Source organism: Cupressus sempervirens, chromosome 8 (assembly GCF_028749045.1).
Source record: "Cupressus sempervirens isolate cs-2001-9-10 chromosome 8, ASM2874904v1, whole genome shotgun sequence".
NCBI lineage: Eukaryota > Viridiplantae > Streptophyta > Pinopsida > Cupressales > Cupressaceae > Cupressus > Cupressus sempervirens.
In genome coordinates, this window is record NC_143125.1 from 849,553,411 (window position 1) to 849,570,900 (window position 17,490).

Sequence of the window (17,490 nt, forward strand, 5' to 3'; positions counted from 1 at the left end):
ATCTCTCATGAGAATAAATGGAACACTTAACACTCATTGGATCTAGGTGATGCTCACAGGGGTGAAGCACCGGGACTTCCCGGGAGGTCACCCATCCCAGTACTACTCCAGCCTGAGCGCGCTTAACTACAGATTTTCCTCCACAGTTAAACCCAAAGCTTGCAACCCCATTTGCAAAACCTTCACCAAGTGTTGTGCCTTATGAACCATTCATTAGAAAGCCCCTTAAGCTCATCAATTGATAAGTAGGAGATGATTTCCACAGCTAGTCAAATTGTGATGTGAATATCAGGATTTAACTGTGTGATTTTGAGTCAAACTCGATGACCCATGTTTCATGAGTAGTGATTCAACATGAATCCATCTCTCATGAGAATAAATGGAACACTTAACACTCATTGGATCTAGGTGATGCTCACAGGGGTGAAGCACCGGGACTTCCCGAGAGGTCACCCATCCCAGTACTACTCCAGCCTGAGCGCGCTTAACTACAGAGTTTCCTCCACAGTTAAACCCAAAGCTTGCAACCCCATTTGCAAAACCTTCACCAAGTGTTGTGCCTTATGAACCATTCATTAGAAAGCCCCTTAAGCTCATCAATTGATAAGGTATAATTTCCTTAGAGATTGGTGTTGGCCTATTAAAGGAAAAATGTGCATTCCCCCTTATCTCCTTCTATCCTCATCGTATCCTTTTCTCCTTCTACAACAGGGAAGATAATTTGTCAAATACATCTTTTTGTTTTGTCCATTTTCAAAACATAAATAGCCTTTGGTTAACTCCTTTATTTTTTTGAAAACTTCCCTTTTTAAGTATCAATTTAGTTGTAGCAATTTAATATGGGGGCATCAAATTTCCACAATCCATTGCAATTACAATGGTTAGCTTCTCAATTAAATTGTATAAGCATTTCCTACCATCAACGTTTTGAATCACACTACATGATCCATGATCAAGATGAAAGAGAGCAAGAGATGCAAAAGAAAGTGAGTTGCATATAAGGACCAACTCAAAAGATAAATGGACTAAGGAAAGGAGGAAGCACACACACCAAGATTTAAATCAAAACTAAAAATAATAATGAAATAATAACATAAAGGAATAATTAGGGAAGACACAAGTAAATGACGGGAGCACAAAAAATCTCACAAAAAACTAAACAAGAAACCTATAAGACCACACGAAACTAATAGAAAGAAAGAAACATAAAATACATAAACCAAAGCATTAAATTAAGGAAATATTTATAAATGTAAATTGAGGGTAAAAATCAACTAAACCTAAGAAATACAAAATGGAAAGAGAAGAAAAGGAAAAACCAACCCAAAAACAAGAAGAAGATAAAAAGGCTAAAAATAACACACACACATATCATGTAAACACATTGTGCTCAAGCATAGATAGATGTTAAGAAGTTTAATGGTATTTTCCATTCTTATGTATCATTGAAAGTTGTCTTTCAAGTTCTTTAGGGGAAATGTACTAATAGTTGTTATAGATGATTTCGTGCACCTGTATAGGCTAAACCATGCATTAGATTTTAACAATTTGTTTTTGTTTTCTCATTAAGCAACTTAGCTACTTAAAAAAATATTTTATGACTTTCAAATACTAAGATGCTCCCTATAGAATTCGTTAAGCGCATAAGGGCGAACAAATGGTCATGTCAAAGTGTTGCATGATACCTACTTAAAGATGCTCCAATTATTGTGCACTCAAAACTATTAGTACTTATGAACAAATGTTTAGACATCTAATTCTCTTTTTTGAATGCCTTTAAAATTGACAATTAAGAAGTTAAGTGCCCAAAAAAAAAAAACGACTACTAAAACATTCTCTAAATCTAATACTCTATCCCCTTAATTAGAAATAATTACAAATGCTTATAAACAAAGTAGAGGGGATCACTATAATCAACACAAGAGTAGGCAACCTCTCATCCATTGGATCAATGTTATATAATAACAACCCAATCATATGGCAAAGACTTCCAATCTATCTAAAAAAAATTCATATATAATCAATTTATTGACCTCGATGACCTTGGTCCCTCCTCCCACTCACGAAGTATTGAAATAACAATAACCCATATTAAATTCTTGAACTGCATTATATATATATATATATAATTGTAATCCATTAAAAGATAACACCACATTTTCAATCATCTATTTTAATGAGTGTTTTTCACTCCACATGTTTCTGATCACGAAACGTCGGGCTTCATTTCCATCATGTTTTATATGTAAGGTGAATCCGAGGTGTGAATAAAGCCAGAAATAATAATGAACCCAATGGTCAAGCTCACATAATTCACGTTGTTTGCTCAGCTTCGCAACGTTTAATGGACCTCCAAAAATTAATTTTGCTTGGCCGGTAAAGGAAAGAATATTCACACGGCGCGTAATAGTTCACCCGGGTCCCACATCCGTCCGGCTATAAAAATAGGGCCACACAAAGACTCATCCTTGCACAGTTTTCTCAGCGCTCCGTCAGGTCAGAATTGCTTGAAAGCATTGTTTGTTTGGTGAGTGCCACGATTCGAACCTTCGCCGCCAGTTCAAGCGCCCTGTGAGTGGCGATAGGGAGGAATATCTGAAGCCCTATAAAAGAGGGTCTCTGATTGTGTTAAATAATATCGTGCCTGGAGATTCGAACCCTGGTTTGGTGCTTATTAAGATTGCTGCTGAGGCCTAGGCCTGCGAGAGGATTTACCGGGCTTTAGTACCTCTGGCGAACAAGGGAACGGGAATGAACATAAAAAACCGAATTGGAAAATATGAGCTAGGAAGGGTTCTCGGAGAGGGGAATTTCGCAAAGGTTAAGTTTGCGATAAACGTGGAGACGGGGCAGAGCTATGCCGTGAAGATCCTGGACAAGGAGAAGGTTTTTCAGTACAAAATCGTGAGCCATGTAAGGAAGGAGAGCCTCAAAAAGGAGAGATTTTGGTTGGAAAGAATTGCGATGTTTTTGTTTTGCTGATTTGGCAGGTGCTTGATCTGTTGTGTGTAGATTAAGCGGGAAATTTGCACGCTGAAGCTCATCAAACATCCTAATGTCGTGAGATTATACGAGGTATGTGGCTGCGGGAGCAGGCTTTGTGATGAAAAGTTCTAAAGGCAGCTTTAACAGAGAGCTGATATGTCACTTTTTCTGACAGGTTTTGGCGAGCAAGAAGAAGATTTATATTGTTCTCGAGTTTGTCACCGGGGGAGAATTGTTTGACAAAATCGTGAGTGTGACAAAACTAGGAAAATTTTGCTTTCGTAAAGCTTTTCTGTTTCTTGTTGATACCTTTGCTTTCGCCTGTAAATATAATCGTAAAGCTTTTCAATTTCTTGTCCGAAAATTTATCTTTGTTTTCACCTGTAAATGTAATCCCATGATTCAGGCGTGTAACGGGAAACTGCAAGAAAACGTAGCCCGAAAGTATTTCCAGCAGCTAATTGACGCGGTCGGATATTGCCATAGCAGGGGCGTTTACCACAGGGATTTGAAGGTAAAATATTCCGAACGGCGGAGTTTCAATTTGTTTCCATGGTTTTGGAAAAATGTTCTGGTGAATGACAAATGCTCAAATTGATTTTGCAGCCAGAAAATGTGCTTCTGGATGCCAAGGGCAACGTAAAAGTTTCCGATTTTGGTCTCAGTGCCTTGCCGCAGCAGTGTAGGGTATGTTTACATCAAGCATTTGAAACAATTCATGTGCAGTAGTACTTATATCGGAATTTGATGCCGTTGTATGGAAAATCTTTGCAGGCAGACGGGCTGCTACACACAACTTGTGGAAGTCCTAACTACGTAGCCCCAGAGGTGAAGAACAGCGACATTTTACAGCAGATTTTAAGGTTTTTAGGTACAATTGTTGAAGGCGACCAGATTTCTTTACCTTATAATGTTTGATTACCGCAGGTTATTGCTGATAGAGGCTACGACGGGGCTACCGCCGATCTGTGGTCCTGCGGTGTAATTCTCTTTGTTCTATTGACGGGGTGGTTGCCGTTTGACGACAGAAATCTTGCAGTCCTATATCAGAAGGTAAATATGAAATTGCTGCTACATGTAGATCTTTATCATATGGTAATCATTTTCTGTTAATTGTTAGTCGCAAATTGCTGTTATCTTCAAAATCTTATCAGGAGGAAATTATTTTCTGTTAATTGTTGGGCACACAGTTGAAATACTGTGAAATTTCTGACGAGGCAATTGATTAACTCGATTATGTGTTGTGCAGATTTTCAAAAGCGATTTCAAGTGTCCGAATTGGCTGTCTCCAGGCGCTCGCAACTTGATCAAAAGAATTCTGGATCCCAATCCCAAAACGGTATAGGGTGGATCATCCTTTAGGCAATATATGAGATTGGAAATATTCTGGACATAATTATCTGAATAATTTGGGGTTGCTGCAGAGAATAACCATACCGGAAATAATTGAGAACGAGTGGTTCAAGGAAGGATACTGTCCTGCGAAACTTGTGGAGGAAGAGGACACCAGTCTGGATGATGTCAATGCTGCTTTCACAAATGCGGAGGTACTTTTCTCAACAACTTCTTGGGGTCCCCTTGTAGAAGTATATGTGTGGTAAAACCAAAAACCAAAAATAAAGTTTACAGTTCAAATGCTTTCTAAACTTCAGTCAAAAGAAAGGAAGATACCTTTGTTTTACAATTTTAAATACTGTGTAATTGTTTGGGGATTTGTTTGTTTATACAATCAAATTTAGAGAACAATTACATACCTTTTACATAGGAATTGTGGAATTTTTTTGAAAATATTTCGATGATTTAAACTTTGATGTAGTCAAGGAAGATAGTTTTTCACATATTTACATCTCTCTTAAAATTGACACGGGACAGCCATATTATATAAAGTGACACAATCATATTTGAAAACATGCAAAATGATATTCAGCCACAAATTTTGTGGGGGATTCAAAAAGTATCTTTCAAATGTCATATAAATTCTGTGGCTTCTTGTTATGATCTGACTTTTTTTATAAGCTTCTCCCGTGATCAAAATCATATAAATTACAGTTAATAATGTTAGCTGGGTATATTCTCCTACAACCACTTATTTTTCTTAAGTAGTCATCATTTTTTTTTTGATTATTCTAAATTAAGATTTTAGACAATTTAATTGGACACACCAATAAATTTCCTCAAGCCGGAGCTAAAAACATTCATAGTGTGACAAGAATTATTAATCATTTAAATATATTCTCCTACTTCCACTCCTTTTTCTTAAGTAGTCATGATTTTTGCTTCTAAATTAAGATTTTAGACAATTTAATTGGACACACCAATAATTTTCCTCAAAGGGCGACAAGAATTATTAATCAATTAAATAGAATTGACGTGTGCCGGACACTGCGAGGCTCAGGTCTAAAATGCACCACTGGCAGAGACCATGGCCAGCAATATACCGACACGTATTTGTTTTTCTGTCCGCGATAGAGACTTTTGCCCTTTCCGTCCTGTTATAGACTACCATAGCTTAAACATGTGTCATTTCCTTTTCATTGAGAAAGAGTTAGCAGCTGTAAATCCTTTACCTTCTTTAACACGAATTGTGTCTTTTTCAATGGAAAGAAATTAACTTTTTCTCTTTAATAAAATTGCAGGAGCATCTGCTGACAGAGGAAACTGGGCCAGTTCTTATGAATGCATTCCAGTTAATAGCTATGTCTGGCAGCCTTGACCTTTCAGGTTTCTTTGAAGAAGAGGTAAAGGCTTTTTCAATTTCATAAAATAGATTGTAAATTTAAAACAAGTAGAGAACTAAAATTGAAACGGAAAATAAGAACAATATAAGACAAGCTGTTCTATAGTGGTTCAGCAATTGTCTAATCCACTTTCAAGCTAATCTATTAATCAAATTTCTAAGTCGTAAAACCTTTATACTTCACATTCCAAGCACGATGTCAATCTATTAATCTAATCTCCAATTACAATATATAAACTATACATAGCTCTTTGAATAGGAAAAAATAAAAGAGAACGACCAGTCATTAGACGGTTAGATTTCACATCCCAACATAGAGATTGTGTACATTTAGATGTTGAAAATAATCAAATTTTTCCTAAATATATATATATATTAAAACAATCCTATAATGCAGACATTTGAATCTCTGTTTACGATTTACAGGATGCCGCAGAAAGGAAAACTAGGTTTATTTCCATGTATCCCGCCAAAGACATTCTTGAGAAAATAGAGGAGACTGTGACGGATATGGGATTTGAAGTGCAGAAAAAGAATGGAAAGGTTTGTATACGTCTCTTTTGGCTCTCGTATTTATTTACATTATCTAGAATACATGTTGTTCGTATCATACGGCTAATCTCTAGCCGGACCAGTACAAATTAGTTTATAGGATAAACTCCTCAGAATATCTGTTCAAAGGAAACACGTTTTGTACTCGGATTGGCCAATGCCAAACGTTTATTATCCAATAATTTTTTCCAACGTGGTTGGATATGATTAATTAGCTTATATTTAACTAATGTGATAGGATCAATTAGATCATATTTAATAACGAGATATGCATTGATTTGATTCTGTTGTTATCGCAGCTCATCTTAAGACAAGAGAATCCAAAATCTAGCAAAAACGGACACCTGGCGGTGACAACCGAGGTGAGAATTTAGCTAGCTCGAAAATTTATAAGGTAAATCAATGAAACACGTATTTAATAATGTAATAATGTATTCTCTTTTTAATTTATCGCAGGTTTTCGAGGTGACCCCTTGTTTGCACGTGGTTGAGCTACGTAAATCTTCTGGAGATGTAGCCCTTTACAGAGAGGTGAAAAACAAAAAAGTTTTTACTCGTCCAACATATAAGACAAAAAAGAGAAAAAAACGCTCACGAGTTCACAATAATCGATGCAAAATAAACCCTTTAAGAAGTAAGTAATCTATTGTTTTGACTGATGATTCCTTTACCTTTTTGCATGTGCAGTTGTGCAGAAAACTCTCTGGTAATCTTAGCTCAGATAATCTTCCCTCAGGCAACGTGAACTTCGAGGAAGATAATAGTGTATGGAGAGCAGAGGAGGGAGTTACTTGCAGTTAATATTAATTAATCTCTCCGTATCAATGTTCCGAATATTCATTGATTGTACTGTTGATTTTTTGCGAGCATGTGGTCTATATCTTTCTGGGTAGGCTTGTTTATAGTCTTTGTAGCACGCACTTTTGTACTAGCGACAACTGCAAGTGAGTGGTAAAGGGGTGTTTTGCATGTGATGGTCATGGTCAGAGAGGTCTGATAAATCTGAATTATTGCAGAATACGACCTGCCAGCTAAAGCACGGCTTTGTTCACTTGTCCATCGCGACTTTAGTGTTATATTACCCGGCCAAATGGAAATGAATGATAAATAGTCTTGTCAAATATCTGATTGGGTAGTTGCAGACATGAAAGTTGAAATGGTAAGAAGATTTGTAGTACACCAAGAGGGATGCATCATGCATGGTGCTCATTTATTTTATAAGCCAAGTTAGGTCATCGATTACTCTAACAAAACTCGTTAGGAAAAGCAGTTTTAACTTGTTATTGACACTTTCAACTTACACGCTTGGATGATAGGATAGAATAACAATAATGATAATTAAAGAACTCACACGTTTACAACACACTAATAAATTATTTTCAGGGTCAAGATGCCACTTCAACGGAGGTAATGAGCAAGTGGAAGAGCTATAACAGATGATGGAACTTCTAAACTACCTAGCGACAAATCATAGTTTCCATGAATTCGTGCGATTAGATAAGTGTGTTTTAAAAAAAAAATGAACGAGGGTTTAAAATATCATTTATGAGATAGTATTAAAAAAGTGGGTATATTTAAACTAGCACTTGCATCAGAAGGAGGTGCAAGGGTAGTTGATAGAGTTTTTATTTGAAAGAATAATTAGAAATATAGAAAAGCATATAAAATTGACATTATACAATGTTGCACCATTAATAAACAAACAATAGATTAATATTGTATAGTTTTTGTGCTTATGTTAGAATGTATTATACATTATTAATATCTTTGAATCTTTTGAAAATTCCCAAAAAAGAAAAATTGTTTGATTAAGATTTTTAATTTTTTATATTAATTATATATTAAAAAAAATGTTATATGAACTCATTTTCAGTTGTAATATATATTTAAAAAAATATTATAATACAAATTATAAATTATAAATATATAATATGATAGTATATATGTAATTATATTTATATTATATATTAGTTATGTATTGATAAATAATATCATTTTCACACAATATTATATAATTAAATGTATTCAATATTTATTTTATTTTATTATAATAATTCATTTTAAAAAATACAATCTAGTTTAAAGATTAAATTATTTGATCAACAATTTGATATAAGTTATTAAAGGAAAATAATGTATATATATTGTTAATTTAAAATTATATTTATATTCATTAAGGGAAAGTAAGTCATTAAGAAATTATTTACTAAAAGTCATTAAGAAATTATTTAATTTAGTAACATTTAGACTAAGTTTGGCATTTATTTTTTACCATTTTGCACTTACTAATTTTTAATGCACTGTAACGATCTATTTTTTAATTATCATAAGTTGCCTATTCTAGTTTTTTTTTTAAAGTTGTTGCTATTTGTTTGAGTTCTTTGGAAGATTCGATGTATGATGTTCAGTCGATGTGATGTTCAGCCAATGTGAGACTCAGACTTATTATAACACTATCTAGCAAGATTGAATGTGAAAAATGTAGTGTTTAATTATCTTTTGTTTTGGGAGCTTATTCATCTTTAAAATTGAACAAAAAAAAAACACATTTTGTGTCAATTATCGAAGAAATTAAAAATGAATTTGGAAGTCTCAATTGGATTTTTATTTTATTGTTTAAATTTGAAATAGAAGTGAAATTTCAATATTTGCTTGTTGAAACTTTTGGATTGGCGTTCTGTATGAGTAACAAAACTAAAAAAGTAATGCTTGTGGAAGAGTGAGTTAGATTACTCCTAATCCAAGACCAGTATCCATTTGATAGGTAATAGAATCTTGAGATATCAATCAGAAAATTAAAAAGATGCAAGAAGAAAATAGGGTTTCTAGTGTCATGAAACCAAGACTGTGAGATTAAAATTTAAGAGTGAGTTAAAAAGTTTTTAAAATGACATGAACTTACAAAAACAAGGTTGCCATGATGCTCAACCACTTATGTAAATGATTAGGAAACTATGTTATAAGGAAAATGAAAGTAAGATAAGAAAATGGTATAAACAATTAAATAAATAATAGGATGATTATGACAATTGGAAGATTCTATGTTAGTGACATGTATTGATCGAAAGAAGTTAAAACAATATTAAAATTCTCTCATCTATCTCATCAGGTTCCATCCCATTTCTTTTTTATGTCGAGGGGCTTTTTATTTAGGAGGACTTGATCTCTAGTAGACTCTTTGTGAACCAATCAACTTCACTAATAAACTAAAGATCCTTTGACAAAAACACATATTTCCAAATGAATTCTTTATAAATTACTTGAAAACAATACTAAATTTGTGAAAAAATAGTTGTAATTTTGCAATTCTAAAAAAAAATTCAATATTTTGCCTCTCTAATACATTCTGTTGAGAGGATAGCTTGTGCCATTTAAAAATGGCAGTTGGATGTTGGGTTTCCAATTTTGAATGAGTCGCATGAGATTGAAGCAAAAGGACAAACTTGCATTTATTGACCACATTTATAGTAGATTTGCATGATTTCATATTCATAAGGACAAACCTGCATTTATGGCCACATTTATAGTAGATTTGCATGATTTCATATTCATTTAGTGACAAAATGTAACAACCAATTGTGTAGTTCGAAACTTTTCTTGGGTCGATGTTCGTAGTCGAACATTTGTGATTGCTCTCTCTCCAATGGAGAAGAGTGTCATGCCATATTTACTTTGATTGCCAAGTTTGACATTGATTCAGATTTTTCATGCTTTACAGAGTGTGCCTGACGTCCAAAATGGCCTCAAGCTATCTTGTTGGTGTGAAAAATCAAACTATTGCAGTCACTGATTATTAATCTCCTATCACAAATGATTATTAAACTGCTGAAAATAAATTCCCAGCTAATATCGAAAAATAACACAACTGCAACTTCACTTAAAATACGGAAAGAAATGCGCAACAGAATCAACACAATATTTTCGGACAAATTGTCCCTGGAAAAACCCCTAAGGGAAAACCAGTTCTACAGATGAGAAATTATATTAAACTTCAGCAAATCAAGAGATACAAAATTCCTTGCCTCACACTGGCAGAACTCCGACAACCTCCTAATTACTCCCGCTGATATTTCTCACTGCTATCTCTGCGCTAACACTGCGCCCTTGCTAACACTGCAAGACTATTTGCTAACACTGCAAACTGCTTCACAAAAGCTTCTCTCTTGTGCCCTTGCTAACACTGCAAGACTGTTTGCTAACACTGCAAACTGCTTCACGAAAGCTTCTCCCTTGCTAACACTGCAAGACTGTTTGCTAACACTGCAAACTGCTTCTCCAAAAGCTTCCTGCCTTACTCTCCAAATGCCCCCTAGACCCCTTTTTATACTACTCTCGTTGGTAAATCAACGACCGAGATTAAATCAAACCAACGGCTGAGATTAAGACAACTCAATAGCCAATAATAGAATTGGTTGCAAGGTGTCCAAAAGGGAATCTCTAAAATTAGTAAATAATAACCATTTACTAATTTTTGGCAAGTGGACAAACAGCTGTCCAAACCACCCATAAATACAACTGCTATTCATAGATAAGGACGAACAGCTGTCCAAGCTACCCATAAATAGTGCTGCTATTTCCGGGTCAGAAATAACAGCTGTCCAACTAACAATAATTAACAGTTGGGACTTTGAAAGTAAATAGATTTCCATTTATTGGCCCTCATAGCTTTGTAGGGTCATCAACAGTGAAAATTCTAACACCAGGCTAGTGTTATTCATTAGCAATATTATCTACTCATCAAACATTTCCTGACATAGTTATCTACAAATTACCTAACGAAAGAACAAACAATACCTTGCCTGGGAAAGCTTAAACAGGTGCCCAACTATCCTTTAAATGCACTTCAGAACAATTTGCAATTGTACAATGTTTGAATAGTCGTCACGCTTAGTAAGCCATTATCATGTGAGAAATCAATATAGGAGATGAAAAATCTAAATTTTGACAAAATATTGATAGCAGATCAACCTGCAGGAAACATCAACATTAGAGATGATAGACCTAAACCGAAGAGTAGTTGCCCAATATTTCTCACATGCCTATGCTATGCAATTTTAAAATTTACTCAAGACATTCAATTCTAGCAAAAAACAGAGAGACAAAACAGAGCATGGTCTTGTTAAGAAGAGATAAAAGTGATATTGGCTATAAGGTTGAAATCACAGGAGTGGAAGCAAAATAGAATATAGTTGCTGCTTCATTGTCATCAGTGGGACTAAATCGAAAATGGGATATAACAATCTGTAACAAGCACTTATCAAATGGACATACGTGAAAGGGATAAATGCAACAGAGCATATGAAAAAACATTTGAGGCTAGCTTTCTAGTCTCAATCATTACAATGGTAGTAGCATTTCTGACTGCCACCATTCTCGTCATAACGCCCCATAACCTCTATAGCTTGCAAAGCAATGATATGAAGGCTTTCAATGAATATTTTGTGCTCCACCTAAACGAGGTCATGCTTGTAATCACTACGCCTTTCTCAATTGCAATGACACTTAGAATCGCATCAGCTATGCGGATGAAGAAAATGTGGAATTCAAGCACCACGCAAAACAAGGTAATCTCCCCAATTACGGGTGGTGTAAAGACTAAACTCTTACAACATTATGCCAAAACATCCATAAAACGAGAAATACGGAAAAAGAAAGATACACATCAGCAATGGAGTTGAAAAGTCAAGACATTTTATTTAGTCAACTGAAAAAGATTACATAGTTCAATACAACTCCAATAACAATGTTGTTCGGATGTATTTATGCACAAAAGATAAGACATCATCACATCCATTCAATGAAATGTCGACGTAATGAAAATGGTACATAAGTACATTTCAAAAAATACATATACATCTTAAAGACAGGATGAGTGATCAGCCAATAGGCATTTATAGCCTCCAAGTGTTCGCTGCCCTACTACTAAGTGTCTATCTGCTATCTGAAACGGGGGTGTGGCCCAGGCGCTTTTACCACGCCAACCACAGAGTAATTACTCCCTCGGGGTTCTTCCTGACATAAAGAACTCCCTGACCCTGGCACAAGAAGGTTAGCTTCCCAGAACAAGACGAATCGGATGGATCCGGTGTAGCTGTGAAACTTACTACAGACAACCATGTGCTAAGTAGCCTAATCACAGATATATGGCGAGGAAATAAAATAAAATTCTACACATCAACATACATGCAGAAAGTAAAGAGAACATAATTATCCATATGTACAATTCAACATATCTAATCTATGCTTCAAATAAAGTATGCATATCTACCCATACGCATTGTCAGAATAACAGTATTTCTACTGAAATGATAAAAGATGGCTTGGCCAAGCACAAAAATTCGTCAACATGATGCATGGAGAGTCAAAATGTAATGAATCCTACCACGCAACACTAGACAGGTTGAGAGAAGCAAAACAAAATGCATCCATCTCCACCCTCCCATTGCCATATACACCCATCCATAAGGAAATAAGAACAATCATACTTAAGACATAACAATTTTGCAATATGTTTCTAAGTTATATACTGGTTTTCAGCACTACTCAGTGTTAAAAATATATATTGAAATATGCTATATCTCTTCTGATATTAATAAGTTGTTGGATAATTGTTATCTCTTTTCATACCCACTCATGTTAACAATATTCATAAATTGCCACAAGAAGGTACCATAAAAAAATAAAAATAATATTAATCAGCTGTTGGATAATTGTTATCTCTTTTCATACCCACTCATGTTAACAATATTCATAAATTGCCACAAGAAGGTACCATAAAAAAATAAAAATAATATTAATCAGCTGTTGGATAATTGTTATCTCTTTTCATACCCACTCATGTTAACAATATTCATAAATTGCCACAAGAAGGTACCATAATTTTTTTTTAAAAACTATGTTTTAGAACTACGTTTCTTACATCTCAAGCTTGCAAAATGATATAACCTCAAGCATTAATACTGACATTATCATTTAACAAAGGACAATAGACTATTCCCTGCTAAGTCCATGATACACTATAATTGCCATGGATAAACAGTCCATCAATGTTGTTAAACATACATATGATTGAACTATGACAGCAATTAAAATCATTAATTGTTGGAAACCACTCACAAAAGAAAAATAAACAAAGATAATTTACTTAAAGCAACGCACTCCTTCTCTGTACAGCAAGTTAATTTTCCCCTTTCCTATGGTTTTTAATTACATCTTTTCCTAGCAACATATTCAAAACAGTAAATTTTTGTATTTAATACCCTTTTTCCAGCCATACATATTGTTAGACACTATATTACTATTTGTCTAGGATTGAAGTTTATCTTTTTTTTAAAAACAAACAAAATTTTAGGAAAGATTCTCTCTATTTAACTTAATTGCAATCATGGATATTTATATTGATCAAGTCTAGTAACTCTGTTCAAATCTTTAGCCAAATTTGACCCCATTGGATATGAAAACGTATTGTTATATAAGAATTTTCATTGCTTTAGCAACAATGAGTTTGATTGGTATTTGACAGTTGATCAATCCCTACTATTGTGAGAACATTAACTTATTACAGGATTACTACCACTAACCTTCACTAAGATTACATCATATTAATCCTAAAATTTGAAATATCAATGATTTAACATAGACATCAACTTGTTTTATAGAAACATATGCTTGGATAAAAGAAAGTAATCAGCTAAGGAGATAAAAAGAATTGTTCAGAAATTTTAAATAGAAGATGGAAATAAAGCATAACAATCAAAGTGAGTGTTTTAACAAAATCAACCATTTACATCAATTTTCTTATGAAATGATAGAGTCTTATCAAAAAGCCGACTGGTCTATGGCAGCAGGTTATTTTTTTTTGTTTTGTGACAAGCATAAGCTTTTAGATTTAATGGGTACCACAGGCCAGAGATCTCAAATTAAGTTTTAAAACTATTCAAAACTTCAAAAATAGTTCAGGCCTCAAGCATGTGGCTTTTGACAAGATGGAATAATATGATGTGGTCTCATTGAGTCGGCTGTAAACAAACACCTTCTTAAATTTTTTGGAATGCTATGCAGATGAAAATAGCCACAACTAATTAGTATGTGCTTCCTCATTTGAAAATATATTATCAAACTTCATGCCAAACTAACCACAACAACCTAGATAAAGAATTATTCATCATATTGGTCGAATTTAAATGAAGAAATAGGAAAATTACTGTTCTTAACAATGGCAACAAACAGAAAAACCTGAGTATGCTCTGCCCCTTTCTTCTTCCCCAATGTTGTGTTATTTCCTTGCAGCGCCCAGGCGTCCTCCTTCCCTTATGGTTTTGCCTCCCCTTCTTTATTTATTATTTTTGCCTCCCTTCTTAATGTCTCTGTAGTGAAAGAGGACGACATCCACACTTTGCTGGAAATGGTTTATTTTTCCATTACTCCTCATTATAGCTGCCATAAAAATGATTTCCCCCACTAACATTTAAAACTAATCTCATTAAAAATATGCAACATTTTAAGGACTTAAGTTTAATAAGTTAAGATTGCCATAAAATAATTATCACTACTAATTTATTTTATAAATCTTCAAAACCAAAGGAACTATAAGATGCAATTGTTTTCTTTTCATTAAAAAAAAATAGAACCCTACTCATATCATCAAACTTTATTTCAATATCTTATTACCATTATATATATTAGGAAATTAAATAAAAATCAAATGCATCAACATCATTTCACACTAGACTAAGTGGTGTGTGATATGCTGCAAGGATTATCCATCTGCACCCTTCTGAAAGGCTAACATTCTCTACCTCAACCACACCCTCGCCTTCGACACATGCAGACACTCAAACACTCGCAAATATAAGGAGTCAGTATCCATCAGTCAGAAATAAAACATCATTTATGAACATCATAACTATAATGTATACACATACATAAAAGTATGAACTTAAATCACGTCTCCATAATATCATAAACATGATCATAAGATGACTTAACCTTTCATTTAACATAACTTAGAAAATCATTTAATAACACTAATTTATAGATTAATTAACATATAAAATGACAAGATTAAATCTAATCCAAGAATTATTCTAGCAAATTTAAAATAGTTGACCTAGTCAAATAACAAGATTTCCACCTAATCGCCATGTAGGCGCAAACAAAAATAGTCATATGATGAGTCATGACAGGTGGTCGAGTAGAGATACAAGGACGTGTAGGAGATGCTGAGATCAATTCCCTAGCTACAATTTGGATTCAGCGGGCACCGTCTTGAATCTGTGTGCGTGGATTCCAGATTCAACAGCAAAAACCCTTCAAGTCTTTTGTCAAACATGAATTTAGAGCATGACTGAGAAGAGTAGACATTTTCCAACTATAATCTAATGGCTTTGATCCACTGTTGGCGTCAGTCGAAGTAGTTTTCGGGTTTCACGACTATCTAGCCACGGCATTGCCCACCATGGTTAAAGCCAATCTTCTAATTAACTAATCATCTGATGTAGTTACCATTGGTTGCAACCTTTTCTCTTCTACGCTTCTTCCCCATTAAATACACAATCCAAAAGGACATCATTCAAAATCCTTCAGTTCAATTCAATTCAATCCCATATGTTCCAAGGTTTAATTAAGTAATCATCTGATGTAGTTACCATTGGTTGCACCCTTTACTCTGCTACACTTCTTCCCCATTAAATACACAATCCAAAAGGACATCATTGAAAATCCTTCAATTCAATTCAATTCAATTCAATCCCATATGTTCCAAGGTTTAAACATGGGGAACAAGTTGGAAAACAACATTGTATTTCCTTTGATTTCCATGGCTAAAATCTCCTAAACAGACGCATACAGGAGAGCAGTGGATAAAGCCACCAAGCACTCCCATTTCCCTCCCAAGGAAAAGCACCTTCTCACTCTCCTCTCTGCAACTTCTACAAAACAATGCAAATCAGAGTGAGAAATCCTCGACAAACGCCTCGCTGTCACCCATTCATGGCAGATTGCCCTCAACACTCTTTCCCTCATTCACCGAATTGTCATAGCAGAATGCCCACATTTCACAAAAGACCTAAATATCCTCCTCAATTCACTAGATCTTCGAAATATGACCAAATTTATCGACAAATCCAAGTGAGGCAAATTCCAGCCGGTGTGAGACAAATTTTGGTTGGAGCGAACTCCAGTGGGAAAGCCTATTGGCTAATAAATGATGGAACTTGTAAACTAACCACAAATCATAGACTATAAGAATTAATATAATTTAATAAATGTGTTTTTAAATGAATAAGGGTTTAAAATATCATTTATAAAATAATATTATAATTACTTAGTGAAAAAGATAAGTAGGTGAAAATATTCTTTAATTTGTTTTTAGACTTTAGTTTTATAAAATAAGTAAGAGTTGTGGTATAAGTGGAGTCATTGGCTAAAACACAAGATTTTGTTCCATGTTTAATACATTGTAAGCTAACAAACTCTTCCTTTCATTTATTAATGATGTCTCCAAGAATACTCTTACCTAATAACAAACTCATTAGATTTTAATAATATACCAAGTGCTTGTATATACATGACTTGTTTGAAGTAGATGATCCAACTTTGGCAAGAGTTGATGCATACACATAGCTTGAGGTGTCTCTTTGGATTAAATTCTTATGGGATATTCAAAACAAAGCTTTGCATTTGACAAATAGAGGAAATGGGTTATCTTGACCTCACTTCTTGTTGAAAGTTAAATAAATATATGCTATATATTGAAACCTACATCACCAGGGGCTAAGAATTAGGAGTTTTTAAAAGAGTAATAGAGTAATATTGTACTATGTTATCATTCAACTTGTCACTTATCACATCTTTTGGAGCTCCCAACAATGATGAGAAGAATGATCATATCAAGAAGAAATGTCCTTATTTGGACATGTACAAGTAAATATAACTCCAACTAAGTAACTAAAAGTTTAACACAAATGCATTTGGCTTGGTTAAATAATTATGAGCTTTTCTTCATTAGTTTAAAACTAGAAACTTGTATGTAATTTTAGACAAATCTAGATACTTCATTGTCTTTAAGAGTTCATCAAAGTGAGACTCCCAATACAACACATGTCCAAAAACCAAAATAGTTGTTGACATGAAATAACATTGTGTATGAATCAATATTAGGGAAAAGGAGGATCAAAGTTGGAAAGGCATGAATATGCTACAACTTCATCTCAGAC

The 17,490-nt window shown here is 34.2% G+C and overlaps 1 protein-coding gene across 1 annotated transcript; it reads left to right on the forward strand.

Moving 5' to 3' along the window:
* The first annotated feature begins 2,471 nt into the window (after window positions 1-2,471).
* Window positions 2,472-7,395, forward strand: LOC149545083 (CBL-interacting serine/threonine-protein kinase 26-like). Its single transcript, XM_089795578.1, has 14 exons — window positions 2,472-2,913; window positions 3,013-3,075; window positions 3,161-3,232; window positions 3,392-3,499; window positions 3,592-3,672; window positions 3,760-3,813; window positions 3,913-4,038; window positions 4,235-4,324; window positions 4,410-4,532; window positions 5,622-5,723; window positions 6,149-6,265; window positions 6,574-6,636; window positions 6,731-6,805; window positions 6,962-7,395. The coding sequence occupies exons 1-14, from the start codon at window positions 2,752-2,754 to the stop codon at window positions 7,073-7,075; spliced, it is 1,350 nt and encodes a 449-aa protein (XP_089651704.1). The 5' UTR covers window positions 2,472-2,751; the 3' UTR covers window positions 7,076-7,395.
* Window positions 7,396-17,490: the final 10,095 nt, after the last annotated feature.

Excerpts from the sequence above, each read along its gene's own strand:
- LOC149545083 (XM_089795578.1), top strand. The coding sequence starts at position 2,752 with ATGAACATAAAAAACCGAATTGGAAAATATGAGCTAGGAAGGGTTCTC. Across the intron at positions 4,325-4,409 it reads TGGATCCCAATCCCAAAACG|AGAATAACCATACCGGAAAT; the intron begins GTATAGGGTGGA and ends GGGTTGCTGCAG. Across the intron at positions 5,724-6,148 it reads CAGGTTTCTTTGAAGAAGAG|GATGCCGCAGAAAGGAAAAC; the intron begins GTAAAGGCTTTT and ends TACGATTTACAG.